Below are 25972 nucleotides of genomic sequence, written 5' to 3'. Positions count from 1 at the left end.
ACCTATAGAGGCTCGGAAACTCATTACACAAGATGGAAGAGTCTAGACCCCGCATCAGATGGTAAACTTGCTATGGTGTATGGCGTCCATATTCTTTCTATCGTTAATACAAGGAGATGAAAATACTATCGAGACAACCAAGGAGACTAGTAAAGGCATTGATCTCCTCTCATGCAATCCTACAGAGGCTCGGAAACTCATTACACAAGAAACTTTGGTCCAATGACTCATCCTCCCAACATCTAACTCGATTTCGCTTACCCACCATAAACCTCATAAGGATAAAACATCTTAAACATTACACCGTTGAAAAGAAGTTTTATTTAATGGTACACTGTCGAAAAGAAGTTGCTCCGTAAGACTAGAACCATATTGGACATGGTCACATGGCACATGAGTTTATGCTTACCTTTCCATTATATTGTAGCAGTACCATCTATGGTTTGGTAACTTGGCTTAGAGCAGTTTGAGGAAAAGAATGATATCATCACACCCCTATAAGAAATTCTTAACCAAGTACTTGCAAACTACGAACAATTAACTAAAGAGAACTTCCTATAAGTTCCAAAAAAAAAAGTTCCATTACTATCCTTCAAAGCTTGAAATGAAATTTATAATTAGCATCCAGGCAAATAACATGATATCTTTGGGAAAAAAAAAGACTAACATAGAAAGGCCCTATAGTTTGAGAGATAGTACTAACATCAGAAGTCCTCATTGAGATATGATACACAGGCACACAAAGAAACAGAAAGAATCGCATACCTTTGCAAATTCATCCTCTAGATTATCAATGAGTCGTTGTTGAGTCTTTGCCTTGCCCATCATTGCAGGCATCTCTTTTCTAAGATGACTTATTATGTAGGCATGAATCTTAGCAGATCTAGCACGTTTCACAAATTCATTGATCTGCAATTGAACAAGAGATTAAAACTCCATTGAGGGTAAAATATGGCGAATGTTAATTAGATTGTGCACAGAAGGAGATATAGAAAAATAAATATAACAAAAGTGACCAACATACACGGCGATCACAAGCCTTCTTAGGAATATCTTTCAAATCAGAAAGGAGGTCCTCTTGTTCTCTTTCAAACAATTCTTTTCCAATTGGACCAACAGCTGCCTCATTTACAGGTTTATCATTGAATGAACTGTCAAAAAGCCAGAGAAGTGAATGTCAACCTCTGCATCAGTATTACAACCTGAAATTTCAGACTCAGTTAAACCAAAAGATATTTTCATCTAAAAGCTTATATGGAATGAGGAAAATTAAAGTGAAAAATACAGGCCCCACCACCCATTTGAGGCGTTCAAGAAGCAACAATTTATGAAACATTTGAATTTACTCAATAGCTTGCAGCACATTAAATAGCAGGGAACCGAGTTGGCTTAAAGAGAATCAACTATGGTTCAAACAATGTCTAATATCATAAACAATAAGATAGGCAAGTTTACTCTTTCCCCGGGAAAAATATAAATCACAGAAAAGGGTACATGTTTTCAATCAATTTATCTCCAACTTGAAGTCAGTCACTCCAGCATGTTGCAAATCAACCAAACGTTTCTATTCCACACTCTCCAGTAAAAAAAGTAAGGATTTCCTAGAAAATCAATTCATAAGAAGAGTTTGCCCTTAGATCCAAGAGTATCCAAGAATCAGAGCAGAGATTAAAAAAAAGGCCAAAACTTGCAGATTCCTAACATTTATATTAATAAGAAAATACGCATACGAAGAGAGAGAGCTTACCCAATATAAACACGCATAACTTCAGGAGTATTCAGAACTTTCCCAAGTGACCACATCAATGCACCATAAACTCTCATCAGCTGCAGTATAATGTGAAACGACAAACTAATTAAAACTTTTCCACCAAAAGGAATTGCCAAAATAAAGTGTACAACGCATGAGAAAATAAAATAGCGAAGATTTTCTACTTGTTGTGTGTCAACTTGGTCCGACTTATTCAGAACCACACGTATCTTGTCATCATGACCACGTAGAGATCCAATGACACGCCTGAACTCATCGCTTATATCAAGCTTATGAGGATCAAATAAAAGAAGAATGAGGTCACACTTTGCTGCAAACCACGATGTAACACCAGTAAAGTCGTAGCTACGTTGTGTTCGTTGTTTTTCCCCAGAAAGAACTCCAGGTGTATCAACAAATGTGATGTGCTCCAGCAACTTCAGACATGAAGAAAGTAGTGAGTTTCCATAATATATGAAAGTAAATATATTGAATTTTCAAATTGAACCTAGGATATACTCTCACTTTATGTGGCATCTGGGAGCATTGGAATTTTGATAAAAAAGCAGTTCCGAATGTCGTGAGACCACTGTAAGGCATGTCTGCTTGCACAGCAATGGTGTTACCTGGAATGCTCCTTTCATCGGGTCCGGACTGTGTAAAACACAATAAACCAGTGAATTGTTAAATACATTATCACCATAGAAAGTTCAACAAATACATCGTATGAGTAATGTGGCCAAAATATAAGATAAACAAATGTGAGTATACAAATTTTGTGACAGCAAAGTGACATAACAAACATTTGACCCTTGCCATAGAGACTACTATATAAATTCTTACGAACTTTTCCTTAACAGAAAAATCTACAAGTCATAAGAAAGCCAGAAAATAGTCCAATGCCCAAACAAAACTAGGTTTAAACAAAAAGTGATCAATTAAAGAAGACTTTAAATATTATTGCATTAAGAGTATGAAATTGAGCATAATTGTCCCTCCATTTCAAAAAATAAAAATAAAAATGGCGCATAATTGTCCCTTCACGCAAATGCCTGCATGGAAGTAAATAAACTTGCAAGACAAAAGGAATGTCAAAAAAGGATGAGGAAGCATTTGAGGAATCATAAAGATTTTATTCTTCTATTCATTGATTGAATGAAACCTTATGCCCCAAAAACATATGGAAACTATTTGAGGAACCTAACATCCCAAAGGAATTTGACTTTATGAATAACAATAGAGAAGATAAATGGACCTTCTGGAAAGAGAGATCAACGGTCTATATAAAGAGGTAATAATCCTAAGACGCAATAGTTTCATTTGGTCACATGTTAGCAATACTGCATTGATGCTATTAGAAATTACCCTTTTAATTTATTGCTTGTGTCGGCACATGCCAACCCGGTTTGGGTTGAAATGAAAAAACTCAAAAAGGAAGGAAAAAAGAGGGAAGTAGCAAATAGTCTTTTCGTAGAAAAAAGGTGAGGGTGATCAGGTGTCTCCATAAAAAACAACTATAATCCAAACAAGTATACGTTAGAGAAGACAGACGATATAAAGAAATGTCTAGGGAGTCAAAAGGAGTTTCAATCATCAAAATGAAAATACAGCACAGATTACTTATTATACATGTTGGTCAAATGACCAAAATTCCCCCAAGTGGTTGAACCAGTTAGTGAAAAGGAGATTGAATACAAAAAAATGAATATTCTTGCAAGTATTGATGAGTTTGCCATTGAACATCCTTGGAAGGATGACAAGCTAAAGCAACACCTCCATGACCGTGTTTTCTACAGTAATGCTTCTCAGGATGATGTTTTTGAGGATTCAATCAAAGTATATAGTGGAGTCAGCTGTTGATGGATATAAATTTTGCACATGGCCAAACTGGTTCTGGAAAGACAATTACAATTTACGGATCTAAAGCCAGTCCAGGATTCACTGCTATAGCAATTTTTGAGCTCTTCAAGATTCTGAGGCGTGACAATAATAAATTCCTTTCTATTTTTAGCTGTATATCGTGGAGATCTATCAAGATAAGCTAGTAGATCTCTTATAACTAGAGAATGCAAAGCGCTTGAATTTGGAAATAATAATTAAAAAAAAAAGAATCAAAGTGGATGGTATCTATAGAGAACGTGATAGTCGTACCTATTTGACAACCCATGAGGATTTACGAACTATTGTTTTTAGGGTATTAGGTTTAAGGTTTATTCTAGGGACTGGATTAAATTTTGGAGGGATGTGTGGTGTGCAGATGAGCTCCTTATGAATCTGTTCCCAAATTTATATATTGTAGCTTCTGAGGAGGCCTTTGTCTGTGATTGTTTTGTTCGTAACGGGGGAGGCTTAGATTGGACAACCAGTTTTAGGAGGATTTTTTTATTATTATTATTATTTTTAGAGGGAGTTGGATTTGGTATCTCACTTTCTTAATATATTAGATGGGTGCTACATGAAAAAGAATGGGTTGGATAAGAAAGTATGGACTTCGGAATCCTCAGGTTTTTTCTCTGTTAAATCTTTCTGCTTTCTCCTGGTGCCAAGTGGTGTATCCTCTATTTCAGCCAAGGTATAGAAATTTCCTAGCCCTCCTATAGTTTGTATCTTCGGTTGGGCGGTAAGTCGCGATTGGATTCAAACGATTAACTTCCTTCACAAACGTGGTATGTGGCTTGTTGACCATTGCCCCTTATGCTTGGAAGATGGTGAATCTGTGGGTCATCTCTTCATGCATTGCTCAGTTGCCCGTGAGATTTGGAGCTATAAATATTAAGAGGTTTGGCATTAGCTGGGTCTTTCCATTTTCTATTCTGGAGTTGATTCGCAGTTGGGTCTTCGTGCGGTGGAAAAGAAAGGTAATCGGGTTGTGGGGAATTTGCTTTCTTGCTACATGGTGGGTGATTTGGAAGGAGAGAAATTCTAGAGTGTTTGAGGGGTTGGCCAAATCTCCTTATTGGCTTTACATTAAAATTATTGCTCTCATTATATCTTGGGCGAGATCTCTTCCGGCTTTCCGTTTTGTGTTAGCCTTTGACTAATGGGAGGGGTGGAGGGAAGTGTGTTTTAATAAGGAGGATCGGCCTCAAATTGCTCAACGATGGGAGGCTCCGCCTAAGGGGATGTATATATTAAACTTCGATGGGTCAAGTTTTGGGAATCCGGGCTCTGCTGGGATCGGAGGTCTTTGTCATGATGCTTGCGGCAATGTTGTTTGGGCTTATTCTGGCCCATTAGGGGTTTATGATGCTTCCGAGGTGGAGGTTAAGGCGGTATATCAAGATATAATAAGGCTTGAAAGAGGTGTTATGTATTGCACTATTGAGGAGGGTAATTCACTTAACGTGATTCATTGGTTGCGTGGATCGGTGTTGCCTCCTTGGAGTTTTTCTTCTCTTTTTGATAAATAGATGATCTTATTTTGGGTTCTTCTATTGTTTTTAATCATGTGAGGAGATCCACTAATGGGGAAGCTAACTCCTTGCCTAGGGTTGGTGTTAGTCGGTTGGGTTTGGAATGATTTGATTTCTTACCTCCTTGAGGGTTTTCTTGTTATCTTTGTATCATTGTAGTATCTTGTATCCTTTAGGGTGGTCCACCTTTGGCCTTCTCCTTGTTTAATGAAATTATTTTGCGATTTCAAAAAAAAAAAAGAATTATTGTTTTGAGAGGCTCTAAGCAACGACATAGTTCTAGGACTCGGATAGAGGAAGAAAGTTCAAGATTGTTGGATATATGTAATAAGCCTGAGGGCATAGTTGTAATTGTACTTATCTCTCTTTAATTATATGCATTAGTGAGGGGGAGTTTCTTCTCTAACTCACTTTTTCTTCTCTAATCTTTCTCTTAACATGGTATCAGAGCCCTAGGGTTTCTGATCCCTAGGGATTACCTTTAGCCTCCATCTTCTCCACCCCCACCACTCTAACCCTAACCCTAATCTCTCACCCTCACCTCTTTCCCTAATCTCTCACCCTCACCTTTCCCTAATTCTAAAACCCTAAAACCCTAACCCTCCTTCCTTCAACCCCATGCCTCCTCCTCTTCTCCATTCCCCGCTACAGTAACCTGCTACAGTACCCGCTACAGTACCTCCCCCAACCCTTTCCCTCTTCAAATCAGCCCCTCCAGCCCCTTTCCCCCCTCTGTCCAGCCCTTATTCCCCCACCCCTCACTTTCCCGACAACCACCCACCCAATCAATATTTTTCATTACAAATACATAAAACCCTATTTTTTTTCTATTTTCTCTTGATGTGTTAAATTAGTCTCACCTCTTATCTCTTCGCGGTCTCACTTCATCTTCTTCATGGCCTCTACTATCCTGTGTCCTCTCGTGAGGCCGCGCCATTCGTTCTTCTCTTGAGTAGTTGGTTCATTTCTTCTCGTTTCTTCATATTGCCGTTGCTTGAGGGTTCTATTCTTCTTCTCATTCTTATGGATCCTCCTATCATTGTGGATCCTTCTCTCGGCATGACTACTGACGTTCGTGCCACCCACCTCCTTCGACTCCATCTTCCTCAGCTTCTCCTAGCTATGCATCTGTGGATGGATCTTATCCACAGTTGAATATTGCAAAGTTTGATGGAACCAACTACTTACCATGGAAAGTTGCCGTTGAGACATACCTTCTAGGTCAAGGCAAAGTCAGCTTTCTTCGAGATGATCCCCAATCTCTCAAGGACCCTTCCTATTCTCGATGGGAGATGGAAGATTCCTTGATTCGTAGTCTACTCTGGCAGAGCATGACCCCTGCCATTTCATCCACCATGATTCTCCTTCCTACTGCAAAGGAGATCTGGGATCACACAGCTGTCACCTACTCTGGGGTTGAGAACCTCAGGCGTATCTGTTCCCTCAGGCTTGTAGGAGGACAAGGATGATCAACAAGATCTGGAAGGACATGTATAGGAAAAGAAATTGGCTGCGCAGAAATGACAGAAGATCTCCTGTAGGAGGAAAGAATGGCTCCGACTCAAGTGGCATCAGCTGATACAAACATATGTCTCAACCGTGGATTATAGCAAGGATAGCCTTTCTGGGTACGAGAGTATCCTAGGAATAAACACTTTTCTTCCTTGGGATCCAATTTATCAGGACTTGGAAAGAGATTATGGACAAAACAGACATATCCGAACACTCGTAGACTCACAAGAAACGGCTCACCAATCGGATGAAGGATGGAAAAATGGTAGATCCATCCAGAACGGAGGATGGAACGCAGTTAGCCAAGAAGCAGGCAGTGAGTACAGCATCACTCCAATAAGGCTTAGGAACTCGCATCTGGAATAGCATAAAAAGCGTGTGATGTCAAGAAGGTATCGTAGTTTGCGCTCAATCACACCATTTTGCTAGGAGGTATGAGCGCAGGAAGATTGGTGCAGAATACCACGGCTAGATAAGAATTCCTAGAACTCAGTAGAGAAGTATTCCCTAGCATTGTCAGTGCGCAAACATTTAATACTACACTTGTATTGATTAGCGATTCCAACATAAAAGGAGCGAAAAACATGAAAAACTTCGAGAGCGATCTTTAAGCAAATACAACCAAGTAACACAAGAATAGTCATCCACAAACACAATAAAATATATGTAACCATAATTTGACATAATCCATGAAGGACCCCACACATATGAATGAACTAAATCAAAATGACTCATAATACGACTAAAAACTCTAGAGGGAAAAGACACACGACGGTGCTTCCCGAGTTCACAAGACTCGGAATCAAAAGACTGAATAATAGACGGAACAACGGACGACTAACGAAGCTTCTTCATAGAGGAGTGGCCCAAGCGACAATGCCACAAGTAGGAATCAACAACTCTGAAAAATATGATGAGGCAAGCTATTGTCTAACGGATAGAGTCCATCATGCTCACGGCCCGAACCAATCGTCCTCCCAGTTGAGAGAACCTGAAAGACTGAGACAGAGCAGTTTAAATGTTTTGTAATTTGACTAACAGAAATAAGGTTAAAATGAGATTTAGGGACACATAAAACAGAAGACAAAGTAAGCCCAGAATGGGGTGAAAGAGTACCAATACTCGAGATCGGGGTGGACATCCCATCGATTAGAGTTACCGAGTAGGAATCAAATGGAAAAGGACGAAAAGAAATAAGAGAAGAGGAATTACCGGTGAGATGGTTCAAAACCCCAGAATCAATGATCCAGGAGCTGGAGGTACTAAGTAGAGATGCCTGAGAACTACCTGGCTGGGCAAAACTCAGAGTGGTTGGGCGGTTGCTCAACCTAAGAAGTTGAAACTCATCATAATCAGCCTGTGAAATGGTAAGAGAATCTATAGCAGGGGCAGGCGTAGAATCAGCTGGGACCATAGTTGTAAATTCCATTTCGCTCGCCATTTCGTTTTGGCCACCGAAACGAAATTTCGGTGGGATTTCGGTCATTTCGGTCGAAACTTTTGGTTCACACAAAAAATATATTAAAAAATATGAGAAAAATCCAAAAAAATAAAAAATCAATAGAAAAAGATAAAAAACTAATAAATAGTCCAAAATATGTGTCCCAAAAGGCATATTCATTAGTTAAACACATAAAGTCGTGCACAAGTCCAACTGATAGTCTGATACATAGAAAAACATAAAAAAACAGAGATACATGAAAGTGAAACATAGACAATAGCTAGTAGCAACAACTCTCAGTCATCATAACCCAGATGATCATACTCAATGTCTTCTTCGTCGTCGTCGTCGTCCCCGGCCCCAACCACAGCAGTAGGTGCTTCAAGATTTTCCCATCCAATGTCTTCCGGCGTGAATATGACATCTTCTTCTTCTGCAACCCAATCCGTCATGACATCCAGATGGTCTATGCTCAAAGGGTCACTAGTGGTAGATGATTTCCTCAACAAGTCCCTGAAAAGGAAAACGTTAAGTTTAATGTCAAAGGTTAAACTTAAAAGCTTAAAGTGATGAGGTAAGAGTTGAAAACATTATATTACGTTGTATACCTTTCTCGAAACTTAAGATTGTAATGGACAAACACCAAGTCATCTAATCTCTGGTGCTCCAACCTATTCTCTTTGCAGAGTGAATGTGTTCGAAGGTGCTCCAATTCCTTTCACACCCAGTCGCACTGCAGGTCTAACTGAGGATTCTGATCGCAAAGGTCTGTAATTCTTCCACGTCACCTCCGAATTGATTCCACCATGCAACTGTAAAGTAACAAATAGTAAAGCATTATTTGTTGAGAAACTGAAAGTTAAAATGAATTATACTTAATTAAACAAACAACTCAAATATACCTGGTCCCAACTTCGTTCGGTTGCGGATTGCAAGCTTCATTCCAAACATACCCTTAGCCTCTCGATAATCCTCAATCTGATTGGTGATGAGGTCTTGTGTACCTTCATCAGGTACCAGTCGACTGATGCATGCCAACAAGCCTCTGGTTACTTTACTGTGCCTAGAGAAGGTAGGAGTGAAAAAGAGAGCAGGGTTAAGAAAATATCCTGCTGCATGGAGGGGACTGTGGAGTTGCCTATCCCATCTTTGGTCGATGATCCTCCAGATGGGATTGTAATCTGATTTTCTCTTCAACCTCTCCTTGATGTTCTCTTTGGCCTTATCCATGGCCTCATATAGGTAACCCATCGTCGGTCTGTACTGCCGATCTACCAAACGCAGCACTCTCACTAAAGGCTCGCTGATATTTAGAATGTACTTGCATTGGTCCCAAAAAGATTTATCCAACACAGTACTAACTACCCCTTCACTCAGTGGGTGTTGGACAAACCTACTAGTACTATACTCATCAGACACAAACATCTGCTGAAGTGCTTTCCGATTCAACACCAGACTTTGTATGCTAATGAAATTTGTAGCAAATCTGGTTGCAGCAGGGCGGCACAACTCCTTCCCACCTGTGAACTTCTTCCTCATCAAATTCAAGAGGCTTCCAAGGTTGTAGATGAACTTTGTAATCGTCCGAGCCCTCTCAATTGTGTTTGCTATGTGAGGAAATACAGTCGGTTTGCACAGATGCTCCAAGATGAGATCTAAGCAATGAGCTGCGCACGGAGTCCAGAAGAATGTACCAAACGCGGCTTCTAGTCTTTTCCCAGCAGCTTTGTAACTTGGCTCACTGTCAGTTACAAATTGCACCACATATTCCGGATTCACCTCTCCGATAATCTTTTCAAAGATATTGTATAATTCATCGGCATTCTTCACTATGCCAGATGCATCAACGGATTTGAGGAATATGACTCCTTTAGGGCAGTACACCAAAAAGTTGATTAGGGAACGTTGTTTGGTGTCTGTCCATCCATCTGCCATAATGCTACAGCCAGTGTATCTCCATGACATCTTAATCTCCTCCAAGTAGTTGTTTACCTCATCCATTGTATTCTTCAAAATGGGACCCCTTAAAGCATGATAAGTAGGTGCCTTATAACCCGAACCCACGGCATTCACAGCATCAAACATAGGTTGCCAAAAAGGTGAATTGGCAACGTTGAAAGGGAGATTGGCATCGTAGCAAAGCATGCCAACCGTCATGTCTGCTCTATCCATTGTTTCTTTAGTAGCCAAAGCACTTTTAATGCTTGGCTGGGCTCCAGGGGTTGTTCGTGGTGCAAAGAAATTCCTGATCCCTCCTGTGATTCTCTTCTTCTTCCTTTTTGTACCACTCGGTTCTACAAAAACTTCCTTACCTCTTCGTTGAGGCAATTGTGTGCCATGTCTTCTTCATCCTGCTCTTCTTCGTTTGGTGTGCCATAAAAACCTCCAACCTCTGCTCTGGATAGGCTCATCCTAGCCCTTTCTTTTCTCTTTGCATCTAAAAGTTGCTTCATTCGATATTTTACATCTTTAGTCAATTTTTTGCATGATGCTACTTCACCAGGAACAGCCGCTAAATGTTCTTTCAAGCGGGTTATACCTCCACCCGATATGACTTTGCCACAGAATATGCAAGTTACTTTATTTTTTGACCCGGAACCAATGTACCGTAAGCCCATGCCGGGTCATCCGATCTAGCGGGTGCCGAACCAATAGAGGATGCTCCTGCAGAAGGTTCTGAGCCCGACCCACTCATTCTGAAATGAAGTAGAAGAAGGGGAAAAATGAATTAGAAAAAAGAAAATTGAAACAAATTACAAAAAAATGAAGTAGAAAGACAAATGAAGTAAGAAATAAAAGAAAGGAAATGGAAAGAAATAAAGAGAACCTTGAGGTTGAACTTGAGTTGAAGAGAAGAAGAAAAAATTAGCCTTCACTCACTTGAAATAAGCCTTTGGAAATAGTTCTTGACTTCTTGTAGTGGTAAGTTGAATGTATGCCTTCCCTTTGCTCCAAAATAGACTTGGATTGAGTTGAAGAAGAGGATAAACTTGTAGGAAATTTAGTAGAATAGATAATGTAAGTGAAAGTAGAGAAAGAAGGAGAATCACTTATGTGAAGGTGGAAGATAAGAAGGGAGGGAAAAGGCTATTTACAGAGTTTTTAATTGATTGTGCATTTAAAAATGACTAAAATACCCTTCCCAACAGCTATAAACAGTCACATTTTGAGGTTAAAATGGTCAAAAACCAAAAAAGCCGTTCCAGGGGCATTGTTGTAAAATCTGCAAAAAACAGTCAAATTAGCCGTTATAGCCAATTTCGGACGAAATTCAAAATTTCGTCCAGTTCGGACGAAATCCAAAATTTCGTTCAGTTCGGACGAAATCCAAAATTTCGTTTAGTTCGGACGAAATCCGAAATTTCGATCAATTTCGAACGAAACGACCGAAATGGAACGAAATTTCGGACGAAACGAAATTTACAAAATTTCGTTTCGTTTTCGGAACGAAAATGAAATGTTTCGTCTATTTCGGACGAAACGAAACGAAATTTATAACTATGGCTGGGACAAAAGTATCAGGCAGACTAGCAGCAATAATGTGGGCCGAACGAGACGGCCGAAGCTCGGGATGCAGCTGAAAACAAATATCAATATGGTGGCCCTCTTGCTGACAATGAGTGCAAAAAGAGCAGCCACGATCGCCACCAAGGCAACCACCACAGCCTCGTCCACGACCAAAGGAGGAACCACCACAGCTCGAACGACTAATGTTATCATAAGCTGCGGGAGCTGAGCCATCAACAGAAACAGCTACCGAGGAGTCACCAGGAGAGCACTGCTTAACACGGGAATAGACCTCTGTAAGTGAAGGAATAGATCCAGATCCAATAATCTGCTGACGAAGATGTGTGTACTCGAGACCCAAACTCTCAACGTAATGAATGACACGCATCTTGTCCTTCTGGCGAGCAGCAACATTAAAATCAGAGGGGAGAGGCATAAATACATCAAGCTGCTGACAGAGGGCTACGAACTGACTGTAGTGGGCAGCAGTAGACTATCCCCACGGCGAAATCGTATCCACTCAGAGTACATGGAGTAGATATGGCTGATGTTGGCCAACCAGAATAAAGAGGGGTAGTCTGATCCTAGACCTACTTCAATGTAGGAAGAAGCATCAAGGGACCAGCAATATGAGAGGCCATAGTCTTCCAAAGTAGTGTACGGACTAGAGCATCCTCATGTTCCCACCTATCATAGGTAGGATCAGTAGTAGGAGGAGGATCACGACGAATGTGGGCCTTTCCATGAGCAACAAGATAAGTCTCGACTGCAACCTTCCAAGTCACATAGTTTGTCCCATCTAATTTGACAGTGGTCATCTGTGGGAATTAACCATCTACAGAGACAGAATAAGAAGATGACAACCTTGACTATGTGGCTCAGAAAACAAATATAAATGAAAGGAGGGACAAACTAAATGAGGAAGAACACGCTAAAAGCGGCTCCAACGAGAACAGTCACATGAAGTAAAGCACAATAAGACATCCACAGGGAACAAATACGAAGCCACGAACGAGAAAAAAATAAAAAGGGATGATAAATGCAATCTAGTGCATTAGGGCACTAGGAAAAATAGAAAAAGCTGCGAAGGAAATAGAAAATATGAGATTTAAATGATGGCTAGGGTTAGGGTTTTAAGAACAAGGAAGTAGAATATGGTGGGAGAAGGGATTTAGAAAATGTGTTGGGGTAGGATAGAGGGTGCAGTATTGACTTGGGTAAGGGAGAGGGGATGCGGCACTGATTTGGGGTTGGAGGGGCGGCACTATTCAAGTTACTATTCATGGGTACTATTCACAGTACTGTTCACGGGTACTGTTCATGGCACTATTCATTGTACTGTTCACGAGTTAGGGTTAGGGTTGGGGTTTGGAAATGATGGATTGATGGATTTGTGGTTAGGGTAGGGCTAGTGTTAGAGTTACAGTTAGGGCTTTATAGTGGAATTGTCGATCATCAATCCAGACCTTCTCTCGGGTTTGTGGCAGAGACGGGGATGTGTCCGAGAGAGAGAGAGAGAGAGAGAGAGAGAGAGAGAGAGAGGCGGACATGGTCCCTAGGGCATCGTAACCCTAGGGCTCTGATACCATGTTAGAGTGGAAATGAGAGAATGAGAAGAGTTAGAGAGTAGCTCCCCCCTCTCTATCATAGTTATATATTAGAATTATGTACAATGACTAAAGTTCCCTCAGGCTTATTACATATGTCTACACTAGAATAGATGTCTTAAAAAAATCAACTTGGTCATAGTAGACACTAGACACCATAGCCCTATATTCAGCTTAAGCACTTTATATGGCCATAATCTTTTGCTTTTTTATGCTTCATGAGATTAGGTGTACATTTAGAAAGATGCAATATCCTATCACAGAACTGTGAATGTCTCGATCTCCTAGCCAATCAGTATCAGATTAACCGCTCATCTCAACAGACTTGTTGGATGGCACTCTATAGTATAGGCCACGATGAAGAGCATGGTTTTAAATTTCAGTTTCGATTTCGGTTTCGGTCACCAAGGAAATAGAAACATTTTGGTCGGAAATTTCAGTGGAAATCCTGTAAAATCACGAAAATGTGAAAACATATGCAAATGATAGAATTTTAAGATGACACTTCATAAAATGCTAGAATAAAAAATACATATTTTCCCTATGTGACTATAAAAATACACATTATTGTTTTAGGGTGCTCCATAAGCTACTCTAGCAACTAGAGGAAAAAAAAAGATGAAAAAATTTCTCACCAAGCCATTGTGTCCTCTAGAATAGAGTACAATGTTCTTGAAGCAAATACATGTGCATCAATTTCCCATGTGGATGGAAACTTCTTATGTAGGTGTATATCCATAGAAATACATAATATAGCACATATAAACTAATTAGCAATTAAGAAAATGAAAAAAAATTAAGATAAACAAGTGGAATGGTAATCATATTCACAAATATTTCCGACATTTTCAAAAATAGCGTGATATCCTGCGATTTGTTTTGATGAAACGACATAAGATTTTGAACTCATCATGATATCTTCATATTTTATTTTTTACTGAGAAAATATCATGAAATATCAAGATAAATTCATGATGTCATTGGCTGTCCAAAGTTTGCTCCTAAATGTTATATTTGTATATATTTTATTTTTTCCAAATTTTTTGATATAAACCTGAAATTAAAAAATATTAAAATATCTCGAGACACACTTCTCGAAAAATTTTCGAGACAAATATTTGTGGCTATGGCATTAATTAATTTTAGTTGACAAGGCAAAAAAGAAAGATTAGAAATGATGTGCCTTCGGGAAAAACATCAAACAGAATAAAAAAATTAGAAAAATAAATTGCCAATAGAACATCACCTAAAACATTATTTGTTAGTTGCATGGCTTACTAAAATTTTCATATTTTTCTTATTTTGTATTCTTAATATATGCATGCCATAAATTTCCAGTTAGTTTAATATGCTTGTACAGACATGTCAGTGCATTGAGTATATCGGAGTCTCCATGTCCAAAATCCTGCATTAGTGTCCAACACTTGTACCAGTGACCAAGTTACATAGAGTTTATGTGTAAATTCCATCTCCATTCTTTCACTTTTTCCACTCTTCTTTTCTTTATTTCCCACATGTTCATGGCTCATTTCTAATTTTTTATTTCGACATGCAAGATTGCACATTAAGTATATCTCAGCCCTTTGGGCCATATTTTGACCAATATATCAGCACCTCAATCCATAAAAAGATCAGGCAAACATTTGTAATTATGTATGGAATATTGATTCCTAATGGTAATAAAAGAAATGTCTATAGCAATCACTGTAAATAAATTCAGTAATATAGTAATGCTGCGGAAAGTTAAAGAGATCATGAAAGCCTTATAACATTTGGAACAATGACACAAACAAAAAAAATGTCCATTGAAGCCAATGTGCAAAAAATTCACCTATTGTCCAGTGTAAATAACTGTGAACCAACAGCAGTAAAAAAAAATTAACCTCAGCAACAAAATATACAGGATAATAAGGTAGTGTCAAAGCTTGCATATCAATCGCCAAGAATGGATCTTGAGAAACTTTATTTCTATAAATGGACAAGAATTTCAGGATTAGGAATAAATTGTTAGTAAGTGGCTTGAAGTTACCATTACAACAACAAATCTGTCCGTTGTAGGTTCCGGTCCGATGTGAGCTCCTGCTCAAAACAATGGAGATGGTATGCATATTCACTGTTTTTGTTTCATTTCACAAAGGAAAAGACAAACAAAAGTAAACAGTTTAATCTACCTGGATAGCTAGTCTTCAGCAAATGCTTAATAAATGTTGTTTTCCCGGTGGAATACTGGCCCAAGAGCATAACCATGGGCTTGGCATCAAAATCACTGTTTGTCTGCAATAAGGAACCACAAAAAAAATAATTAAAGCCTCCAACATATTGTTAAAGAGCATCTATAACTTTTATCAAACAATGGCCTGGTGTAAATTGTGTAAAAAAAATGGCATTAACAACACTGGACCAGAAAATCAAGATTCAGGGTTCACATATATGGAACTCACCAATAAAGGAGAAACAAAATCATTAAAACGATAAGTAACTTCCAGTGGCTTCAGTTTTTCAATGTATAACCTCTTCAAACCATCAATTATTGATGTAACTGCACTTAAGGGTACCTGAAAAATAAGCATGAAGGAGATTTATAACCAAGAAAATCAACTAGACAGTCTCAAAGACAATATTCTGTAAACACTATGAATGAATATGTTTGTTAAAAGAAAGTGATATTTGCATTATGCATAAGAATTATCCTGGGCAGAGACAGCAAAATGGAGGCATCATAGTTATACATGAATTAGGATAAAAGCAAAGCCTCCAATATGAGAAACATGGACTTGACATACTACGATATTGTAACATTAGAAACATGGTATGAGAGATGTATATACAAATAAGAAAATCCCAAATGTAACGCAGGGTATAATAAAAATTACAAATCAACACAAGTTGGTCCTTAGTTGTGTCACTTGCATAAGGCGAGTGGTAGTGGGAGAAGGTTAGGCATAAGACTGGAAGTGGCATTTCAGAAGAAAAATCAGTGAGCAAGAGCACCAAGAAAATGAAAGATACAGGTAAACCATTATAAAAAGGAGGAGATGTTGCCAATAACCAGCTCAGGTCTTGATAGACCTTCTTTTGCTAAAGTATCCAACAGAACTTAGAAAAAATCTGTCAGTGATCATATTTATACAAAGTAGATTTTATCTATCCAAAAAGAAAAAAAACATGGAATAATCGGAAGGGTGGAACTGATGGAATCTTGTCAATGAAATGTTCAGTCACAGCGGCAAGATTCAATAATCTTGAGTTAGAGTATCACCTTGGACAGAAGAATTTTGCCAATAAAATTTCCTCACATCTACCGCATAATCCATTTTAACAGGTCGCTACGAAACAAAGGAATCCTTTTTAAAAATACAAAGATAATGACATACAACCTTTGGCTTCTTTGGAATGTGACTTACTGATAGGCCAGGGGTAAGCTTTAATCACAACCTCTCTCAACTTACTCCTATAGACCCCACACAAACACCAAGGAGTGGTGCCTAACATTTTGACCTACCGTCAAAATTTTAGGCAATTTGGAAGAGACCATCTAGCCTAAATTTATCTAGTCCAAGGTAAGAAACTTCCTGCCATTTACACAATAGTTTTCCAACCAATGCTCCTTCAAATCTATCCTAGAGATGGAGTAATGCACAGTAGCACATTTAACGTCACTTAGCAACTGCCATGAGGGAGAGCATTTATCCTTACAGCCCTTCTACATCTCTCATTCCTTAAGCCCCAGACAACCACCAAAAGTGATACTTCAATAATATATTTTCTTTGTTAATAAACAAATTACTTTTCCAATCTAAGAGTACGTTGAAAAATGATGCTAGGAAAACCCAACATTTAATAACATGAGGCAACACCTCTGTCGCCACCTTATAATGTATGAATAGGTGGTTAGTGATCCCCCTGCTTCCTGCAAAGAAAACCCATATTAGCAAGTCTAAGTTTCTTCTCATGCTATTTATTCACTTGCCATCAAATAAAAGCCTAACTCTAGGAGTAACTAGCTCTCCCCAAACAACAGAGAGATTAGAGAGCAACGCCAACCAATAAGATAAGTGGAAAAGAACTTGATCAAGAAGAACCAGTGGCTTCTCGAATCCAATCTTTTTTGTCACATTCCCCACAGAAAATTTAGGTATACTCCAAGTCCATAAAAATATTGGACACCTCAACCTCATTTTCCTTTAGATAAAATCCCAAACCTTATCAAACTACCAACAATCTAGAGAACTGCTTTTTTATAATATTCCCCTTATGGATCACTAGCCTACATAGGTTCGAGTAGACATGGCACAAAGGGACCTCATCTAACACGAATTATTCTCCCAAAAACTAATCCCCCCCACACTCACGCCCACCCACCAAACCTAACGCCACATTGGATTCACAAGAAGCAAAGATACAGACCTCTATGATCCCAAACTTATACCTATAGAGACTTTCCTATGTTCCCATGAATCCCCAAACCAACCCAATTTGTCAATGTCAATCGGTAACTTTAAGCGTATGTTTCATCTCATAAATGCCAAAGCCTGCTCCCAAATGTGCTATGTTCATTAACTTGATGTTGCCACCGGAGGTAGGATGCACCCATCTAATTGGGCACCGTCACCAACCAAACGGTTAACTACTAACCAATTGGCCCATTTGTGCTCCGATCGACCCTCCTAAAACTTAGGGTTTGGATTAACTTCAAAATTAATGCTGGAAACCCTATTTCTAATCAGATTTCTCTTCTTAAGGCAGTTTCTAAGTTTAGGAAGTGTGTCCCGAAAGAGGAATTAAAAAGTAAGAGTGTGTGTAATTAAAAGGGGCACAAAAGGGCTGTTGACATCCATCAATGAAAAAAAAACAAATTAAGAGTTTAAATAAATGTTTTTAGGTGTGCTCTAGTACGAGGTGAGTTTTGTATTGTGGTGAAACTCTGCTTTTCTCACTTTGATATTTGAGTCCGAGATAAATTATCTTTTAAATTATGTCTATCTGGTTGAGTCAAAGAGTTTATGAAACACTGGTAATGGTGTTTAATGTCACTTCGAGGTTTTATTAGATGTTCAAAAAAAAAAATGTTTTTAGGGCATCTGAGCCTAATCATGTACTGGAGTCTCATCAGCTTTCGTTTTATGACTCATCCAAATCCTACGGTGGTTGTGCCAACTCCTAGTCCCCACCTTTCAGACGCTCAATCGGTCCCTTTGCGGGTCCACCCATGAGCTCCTCCAATGAGGACATGTGGTGATCATATCCCTGAGGGGATAGAGCATCCCCATCGAGAGAATCCTCCCTGTCACTATGCATTGAGATCGCCACGTCTTGACCAATCGTCCATCCTCGTCCTCTCTCCATCTCGGACCCCATGGCCTTCTCCATCTCTCTTGCCTCTCAGATCGGCTTTCCTAAAATTTAGTGTTTGGATCAACTTCAAAATCAACGCTGTAAAACCCACATCTAACCTGATTCTCTTCTTTTAACGCGGTTTCTAAGAGTAGGAACAAGATAAACACACCCTAGATGAGAAGTTTATAAGCCCAAGACGTTTCTTCCGGTTCTGAGTCTTGACCTAAATAACACATCTTTAAGCCAAAATTGATCCAGACCACTCATTTTAACATCTAATCAAACCTTAAACCTTCAACGCTTTAGTCCCGGAAAAACCTATTATTCTTTCCAAGACCTAAAGCTTATACAAGGAAACCACTGCCAGAGACAGAGATTAATCAATATTCAGAATATGAAGAAACACAAAAGAATTTGGCGAAAGAGCTGGTTTCAATAACAATGGGAGTATGATTAATGTACTGAGAATAAAAGATATTTGAAGAGACTAAGATTTCAAAACTTGAAATCTAAGTGTGGACGCGGCAAACATTTCCTTTCCAGCCTTAGAACTCGAGTTTGCTTCAACAGACAAGCAGTGGAGTGCAAGTTTGAGTAGTTTGAAGATAATAGGAGTAAAGGCTGAGGATCCCCACTCCGGCACACACTTTGAGATGTGAGTAATTTACTTTCTCATTACTTACTACAGGTATATTTCATTCATACTTGGTCTGGTTTCAATTCTCAGTATGTCATGGTGATTAGTTTAGTTGCTCTTTCTTTCTTCAAAACGGGGTAATCTCCTCTTCTTAGACGAAGCTCAGACTAAAGTACTACCAATTCAAGAAGCCTAATGACCAAATGGTGTGTTACCTCAATCTCAATGGGGTGTGACTCTGATTGGCAGATCGGACCCACTTAAATTTGATCAGGCAGTATTTGGTCAATCGGTCAAGTATCTCTCCGGTCAGCCATGCAAGGGTGTGTAATATTCCAGTTCATTTACCTTTTTTTTAAATTTTGTTGATCCATCCTACCTTCTAACATGCCCTTCTTTTGATCAATGAAAGATAGGACATATCAGACATGGTGTAACGAAAAGTGTCTGCCTCTGTCCCCTGGGAATACATAACCAAATACTAGATCCTTCCAATCAAGAGATGCTTTCCTCTTTTGTGAAACTCTTCGATCTATGGAGAGTTAGTCCCTTGAGCCTTTAGGGATAATTTAGTGATCTGTTTGAGGATTAGTTTACCGCATTTAGCCATTACAATGCATTCAGAGAACAAGTCTTTTACATTTAAAAGTTATTGAGATGGATCATGCATGTTAGCGGCGATCAATCTTTGAACAGGCGAGATTGGTATAAAAAACCTTCCAATCTCGTAACCAAAGAATGAACCTCTCTCTGGGAATGTATGAGTGGTAACTGGTGAAGTAGAGATTCGCAGCAAAATTTTGACCAAGGATTGGAGCCAAAAGCATGAGTCATAAGAGGGCTATTTAAAACCACTGTTCATTACCCATGATTGGATTTGGAGATCAGTTTTGGCACACATGGGGCCTAGGACAGTTTGACGCAGATAGAGCCCATCCTTCAAGATTCATTGAGTTACTTAACTGAATTAGAATAAAAGAGGCCTCATGTACTTTTCATGCCATTGTTCACTGTAGCGTTCACGTCATTGTTAATTGTATTGTTCACGACAATGTGCACTGCACTATTCATATCACAATTCACAAGGCAAGAGTTTGGGAGTGATATTGATTTATTTCTATTTTAAAGTCAATAATTAGAAGACTTGTGCAAGGACTGCTAGCATTTTAAAAAGAGTTAGCTTAGCGAATCTTTTTCTTTGTGTCTATTAGTTTTTTTTTTTTGTTGCAAGAAGTTTTAATTCAATTAGAACTCTAATGGGCAGCAACAAGGGAGGTTACACATGCGTATAATATTTTGTCTTTGTAATACCCGGCCCCACCAAGGTTAAAAGATAACTGTGAATAACTTAAAAGCATAAAAATAATAGTCACTATAAACATTTACTATTTACCATTTACATTTACTATTTACCATTCACTATTCACATTTACCAATTACTAGCGAGGTCCACCAATGGGACCCACCACCAATAGGACCCACCAGCAGGACCCACCACTGGGGCCTGCCACCAACTACCACTATGACCTCTAAACCACTTTCATAAATTCCTAACCACTTTAATTAATTCCACCCATCAACTACTCTCCATTAACTCTATCCCAAAACATCTATAAAAGCCAATCTCTCTCTCTCTCTCTCTAAGGGAGAGAAAAGAAAAGAAAAGAAAAGAGGGGAGAAGGAAGAGAGGAGAAAAGCAAGAGAGAGAAAGAAAGAACAAGATAAGGATTGGCTCCATTCACGTTGTAGAACGCCTAAATCATAAGTTGATTTCATCATATCATGTTCTTGAATCAAATTTTTGGTTTAGAAATATTAGATTTGATCTTGTGTTGTGTGTTGGATCTTAGATTTTTAGCCATAGATACATGCTGAAATTTTTAGGTTTTTATAGCCTAAAATATGCCGACAATTTACAGTTTTGCTACTTTAAAATATGCTGACAAGTTTCAGATATATGCCAAATATTTGCATGTCGTTTATTTGCATGTCGTTTTGACAGTGTACACCTGTTTAGGTGCCAAAATTTTCTGTTTTCTTAGCCCTATTTAAAACACTGAGATTTTTCAGCAGTTTTTAGGGTTAAAAGTCTGTTAATTTCAGCACTTTACCTAGGGTAAAAACTGAAATTTCAGCATTAAGAATAGGGTTCAATACTGCTGATTTCAGTCCTAAAAAAGTTGAATTAAATACTGTTAGTTTCTAACAATAATAAGGGTAATATACTGCTGATTTTCCGCAGTTTAAGGAGGTTTAAAAGTTAAAACTGCTGAAAATCAGTGATAAATACAGGTTAAAACTATTGATTTCAGAACACGGACAGGGCATAACGCTGCTGAAAATCAGCATATAAATAGGGTGAAGAAAACAGAAAATTTTGGCACCTAAACATGGTGTACACTATCAAAATGACATGCAAATATTTGGCATATATCTTGTCAGCATATTTTAAAGTAGGAAAATTGTAAATTGCCGGCATATTTTAGGGTATAAAAATCTGAAAATTTCAGCATGCATCTATGGCTAAAAATCTAAGATCCAACACACTTAACACAAGAACAAATCTAATATTTCTAAACCAAAAAATTTGATTCAAGAACATGATATGATGAAATCAACTTATGATTTAGGCAATCTACAACGTGAATGGAGCCAACCCACCACTGGGGTCCACTACCAACTACCACTATGACCTCTTAACCACCTTCATAAATTCCTAGCCACTTTAATTAATTCCACCCATCAACTATTCTCCATTAACTCTATCCCAAAACATCTATAAAGCCTAGCTGTCTCTCTCTCTGTAACTCTACCATACGCTTATTTTTCGCTGTCTTATACCCATGAATATGCTGATGTTGTACAGTTTTAAGTCCCAATTGAATGCTGATTTCAAAGGTTTTCCACGCCTCTTTGTTAGGTTTTATGCAAAAATTTATGCATACAAAGACTGCAAAGTTATACATTTTATGTGTGAAAAGTTTCAGTTTTCAGGATTTATTTGTCATGATCAAAGTTTCAGATTTTCATATCTAATTTTACTCAGGTAGTTGAGGATTTTTCAGGATAATCTGTCATGACCAGTTTTAAGTAATTTGAATTTTGAGATGGGAGGAATAAGAGAAGGTAAAGAAGTAGTGGTTATAAACCTAGGGGCAAAAATAAGCATGTTAAAAAAAGGGTCTATAACCTAAGAACGGAAATTAACACAAAACTTAACTTGTACTTCAGGAACCGTACATTCGGACCTATACTAGAAACTTACTTTATCACCCACACAACAAAGGCAAGGCAAGTGATGACCTAACTCTGTTATATCAATTACAATTTGATAGATGTTATTGTAGATTTTATTCTATTGTTATTTCACATTTTATTTCCATCTTATTGCACAAGTAATCATCTATCGAATTTCACAATATTAATCCTATGTTTGCTTGCATGTTGTCTTCTTACCTACACCCTGTATCGATTTTATCTCTTTTAGAACAGCCTGTAGGATTTGATTTTAGGCCATATACTACGTACATGGGGTTAGCACCTCATACTGGAGTATGTGAAGGTCATTGAGCTACTGGTTCCGCACATCAACAGGTCTGTGACGATACTTTATGTACATACATGTGAGGAGATAGTGGACCCTTTACCCATTCAAGATTGATATGATATTCCTTCTATCCGTTGGTATACTAGATAAACAATATTTGATGGTTGTTGTATATTATACCATCATTCACTACTTGATACTCAACTGAACTCAGCCTTTGTCCCAAGCTAGTTGGGGTCGGCTACATTCACTCACTACTTGATATTGATCATAATTTATGATATTATGATACTCTCTTATGTTTCTAATGATTCTTTCCATATTTCTCTATATTCATCTTATTTGACTCCCATCTATTCTAATTGATTATGTGCCTTGTTTCACTTTTAGTTTCTCCTTATACAAATGTATGAAAGCATGTGAAATTATTTACATTGCAGCTATCCTCTTGTACTTTTATTGCATTGTTGGTCAAACGACCTTACTCTAATTCAGTCTCCCCTCCAGATGTCCTGGGTGATGACTTTATAGCCGAAGAAGAACCTGATAGCGCCTTTGCAGATGAACACATCTAGGCGATATCTGCAGGATGGGAGAGTGGCTCATTCGTAGAGGTTTTGGGGAATGACACATAGTCATGTTCCTCAGTAGTTAATACTTGCAGTACAGTTGAACTCTTTAGAAATTAAGATAATTCATTCAGTTTTTAATTCAAGTGTAATGGACAATTTGGTTTTGGAATAATGGCTCTCCCTCTTCAGTTCTTCATTTTATCTCATTGTTGTTAAAAAAAAACTATATTTATGGTTCATCTTTATATTCTTTCTTGGCTGCAGCCCTATTAATGAAAGCAAGTAGTTACAGTTTTGAAGGCAATTTTGGTTATGAAATAAAGACGAGGACCAGTTTGGTGGGAATGATTCTCATTTTTTCCGGTTTTGGCGCCTTCACCAACCTAGCTAGTGGGGCCTTTTGTCTCTAATGCTTATGTTTTCCCCTGCAAAAGCACTTTTATGATGTCTTATTATCTCAAGAAAATTCCTTTTCATCTAGTAATGAAAGCAAATAATAATTGTTAAAGAGCAAGATGGCAAAACAAGAAACAACACCTTGAGTAAAAGATTCGTCCAACTTGGGCCTGTCACAATACTTTTTTGATGGATCAAATAGATTATGGTATTATATGCAGTGTTCATAACACTCAAAATCGAACGAGAACCAAAACCTAGTTGACTCACGTGTGTCACTGAGGATGAGGTCACTTTTTCATTAACTAGGGAAAGTCAATGTGTTTTCAATTGACTTGGTGTGGTAAAAGTGTGACTAGGATGAAAACTCGATCAAGGTAAAACCTAGTCAACTCTTGTGAGTCGATGAATGATTCAAGAAATTTTCAAACAGTGATTATATAAATATGACAATTACATAAACAAGGATTATAATGCAGTACATTGCATATACAAATATTCCACCATATGAAATGTTATGGATAAAATGGGAGTTTGAGGTACAAATGATAGCTACGCTACATGTAACTGTAAGCATGCACAGTTCAGATTTTGTCCCTACAATCTGTCAACACATGGTGCCAACCATGGTTTGAAATTTTGGCCGAAATCCGGAATTTCGGCCAGGGCCGACACTGAAAGTACATGAACCAGAAATTTCGGCGCAATTTTCACCGAAATTTTTAAAATTTTTAAAATTTCTGAAATCCTAGGGGTGATAGCAACCCAAGAGGGAGAGAGGGGGGGGGGGGTGGGTGGGGGTGAATTGGGTTTTAATTTTTTTTGCCAAAAAACAATGTGGAAGCTAAAAACAACGGCAAATTAAAACCTTAAGCACAAATGAAATAAAAATCAAAATGCACACCACAAAATAAAGAGCAAGGGTAAAGAGAGTGCACCGAGATTTTTAAGTGGTTCAGTCCCAACCTCGGACCTACTCCACTCCACCAACACACCGTTGATGGCTTCACTATGGATTCCCTTAATGGCAGGGAATCAACCTAATTACAACTTGGTGCGGCTACGCCTCGCAAGACTCGCCACGAACCGAAGAAAGCTCCGCGTCTCCAACACTCGCTCTTAGGATGGCTACGCGTCCCTTCGCAGTTGCCAAATATACAATGTTCTTTTAAAGAAAGAAAACTAAAATCCCTTCAAGAGGGTTACACAAGATGGATAGAAGATATACAAATATAAGCCTAATCCACTTTCTTGCTTAGAGATGAGAGAGACACTAAAACAAGTTTGATTTTCTCTTTTTGGATCTTCAAGTTATTGCAAAGAGATACTTTTGAAAGGTTTGGATAGTGTATATATAGCACAGTTGAAAATATGACCGTTTGGGGGTAAAACTGTAATAATCTGGGTTGAAAAAGTCAAACCTCGCAGTCCCCAACGGCTCTTTTGCCAGACCAGCGCGGTTGACAGAGCCACGACGGTCGTTCGCCCCTATCAGGCAAACCTCTTTAATTTCAAATTTCAAACCGTCGCGGTCGACCGAGCCAGTGGCGGTCACCCGGCGAGGTCTCCCTGTTTGATTTAAAATTCGGCTCAAAACACTATCGCGGTCGACCGACCCTTGGCGGTCGTCCACCCCAACCATGCTGGATTGTTTCTGTCGAAACATAAACATATCCGCAGTCGAACGGATCACCCTGATCTACCGGCCCGCTATCGAAAGCCGAGTGCTGGATTTCCAACACGGCTTCCGCGGTCGCCCGGGACACCCCAGTCGACCGGCCCTGTATTAAATTCCATTTTTTTCTTATAAAAAATCAGAGTCTTGGGCCATGGTTTTTGGGCTTTAATCCTAAGTTTTCAAATACATTTTCTAAGTTTTCAAATAGATTTTCAAGTTCATTTTAAAACATTGATAAGTGCTTTTAACATTTCTAAAAACAAAGGAGAGTAGAATACATTCTAAAAGACTTGACAAATACTTGATTTCTTCAATGTCTTCATTGTCACCATGGATCATCTCTTCCATTCTTTTAGCTTCACAAGGTCTTCATGAAATGCTCCAAGCCTTCATCTTCCTTTGGCTTCAAATGATCTCCATTTGATTCATGCCACGATCCATGCAATGTCCTTGACTTTTGTGTTTGAATACTTGAATCTCCAACACATGCACTTCAACATCAAACACATTAGAAATACAACACAAATCAACTTGTGTTTGGAATCATCAAAACATAGAAGATTGCCAACGTGGGA

General features: G+C 38.6%; 2 protein-coding genes and 1 long non-coding RNA gene across 4 annotated transcripts in view; 1 reads left to right on the top strand and 2 right to left on the bottom strand.

The window, feature by feature from the left end:
- The window catches only part of LOC143854825 (EH domain-containing protein 1), a 46549-nt gene that overhangs the window by 1915 nt on the left and 18662 nt on the right, over positions 1-25972 (bottom strand). For both annotated transcript variants that reach the window (XM_077364935.1, XM_077364944.1), the window contains exons 8-15: positions 15672-15785; positions 15402-15504; positions 15260-15309; positions 2276-2404; positions 1936-2187; positions 1748-1827; positions 1025-1151; positions 766-909 (exon numbers count right to left, since the gene is read on the bottom strand). In XM_077364935.1, coding sequence (XP_077221050.1) covers positions 766-909; positions 1025-1151; positions 1748-1827; positions 1936-2187; positions 2276-2404; positions 15260-15309; positions 15402-15504; positions 15672-15785 — 999 coding nt within the window. The remainder of the gene's footprint in view (positions 1-765; positions 910-1024; positions 1152-1747; positions 1828-1935; positions 2188-2275; positions 2405-15259; positions 15310-15401; positions 15505-15671; positions 15786-25972) is intronic.
- LOC143862443 (uncharacterized) lies at positions 8344-10788 on the bottom strand. Its single transcript, XM_077373494.1, has 3 exons — positions 9019-10788; positions 8725-8928; positions 8344-8629 (listed from the first exon to the last, which is right to left on the bottom strand). Exons 1-2 carry the CDS (start codon positions 10286-10288, stop codon positions 8858-8860), a joined length of 1341 nt encoding a protein of 446 aa, XP_077229609.1. The 5' UTR covers positions 10289-10788; the 3' UTR covers positions 8344-8629; positions 8725-8857.
- On the top strand, positions 20861-23511 carry LOC143854837 (uncharacterized). Its single transcript, XR_013237602.1, has 2 exons — positions 20861-22102; positions 23259-23511. It is a non-coding gene; the product is annotated as an uncharacterized LOC143854837 (long non-coding RNA).

Source organism: Tasmannia lanceolata, unplaced genomic scaffold (assembly GCF_043159265.1).
Source record: "Tasmannia lanceolata isolate RefF3 unplaced genomic scaffold, GAP_Taslan_0.1 ptg000003l, whole genome shotgun sequence".
NCBI lineage: Eukaryota > Viridiplantae > Streptophyta > Magnoliopsida > Canellales > Winteraceae > Tasmannia > Tasmannia lanceolata.
This window is presented reverse-complemented; position numbering and strand designations above follow the sequence as displayed.

What these genes read in the sequence shown, in the direction of transcription:
- LOC143862443 (XM_077373494.1), bottom strand. Translation starts at nt 10,288, where the DNA reads ATGGATAGAGCAGACATGACGGTTGGCATGCTTTGCTACGATGCCAAT. An exon ending in CCGAACGAAGTTGGGACCAG is followed by an intron (nt 8,929 to 9,018) that starts GTATATTTGAGT and finishes GTTACTTTACAG; the next exon opens with TTGCATGGTGGAATCAATTC.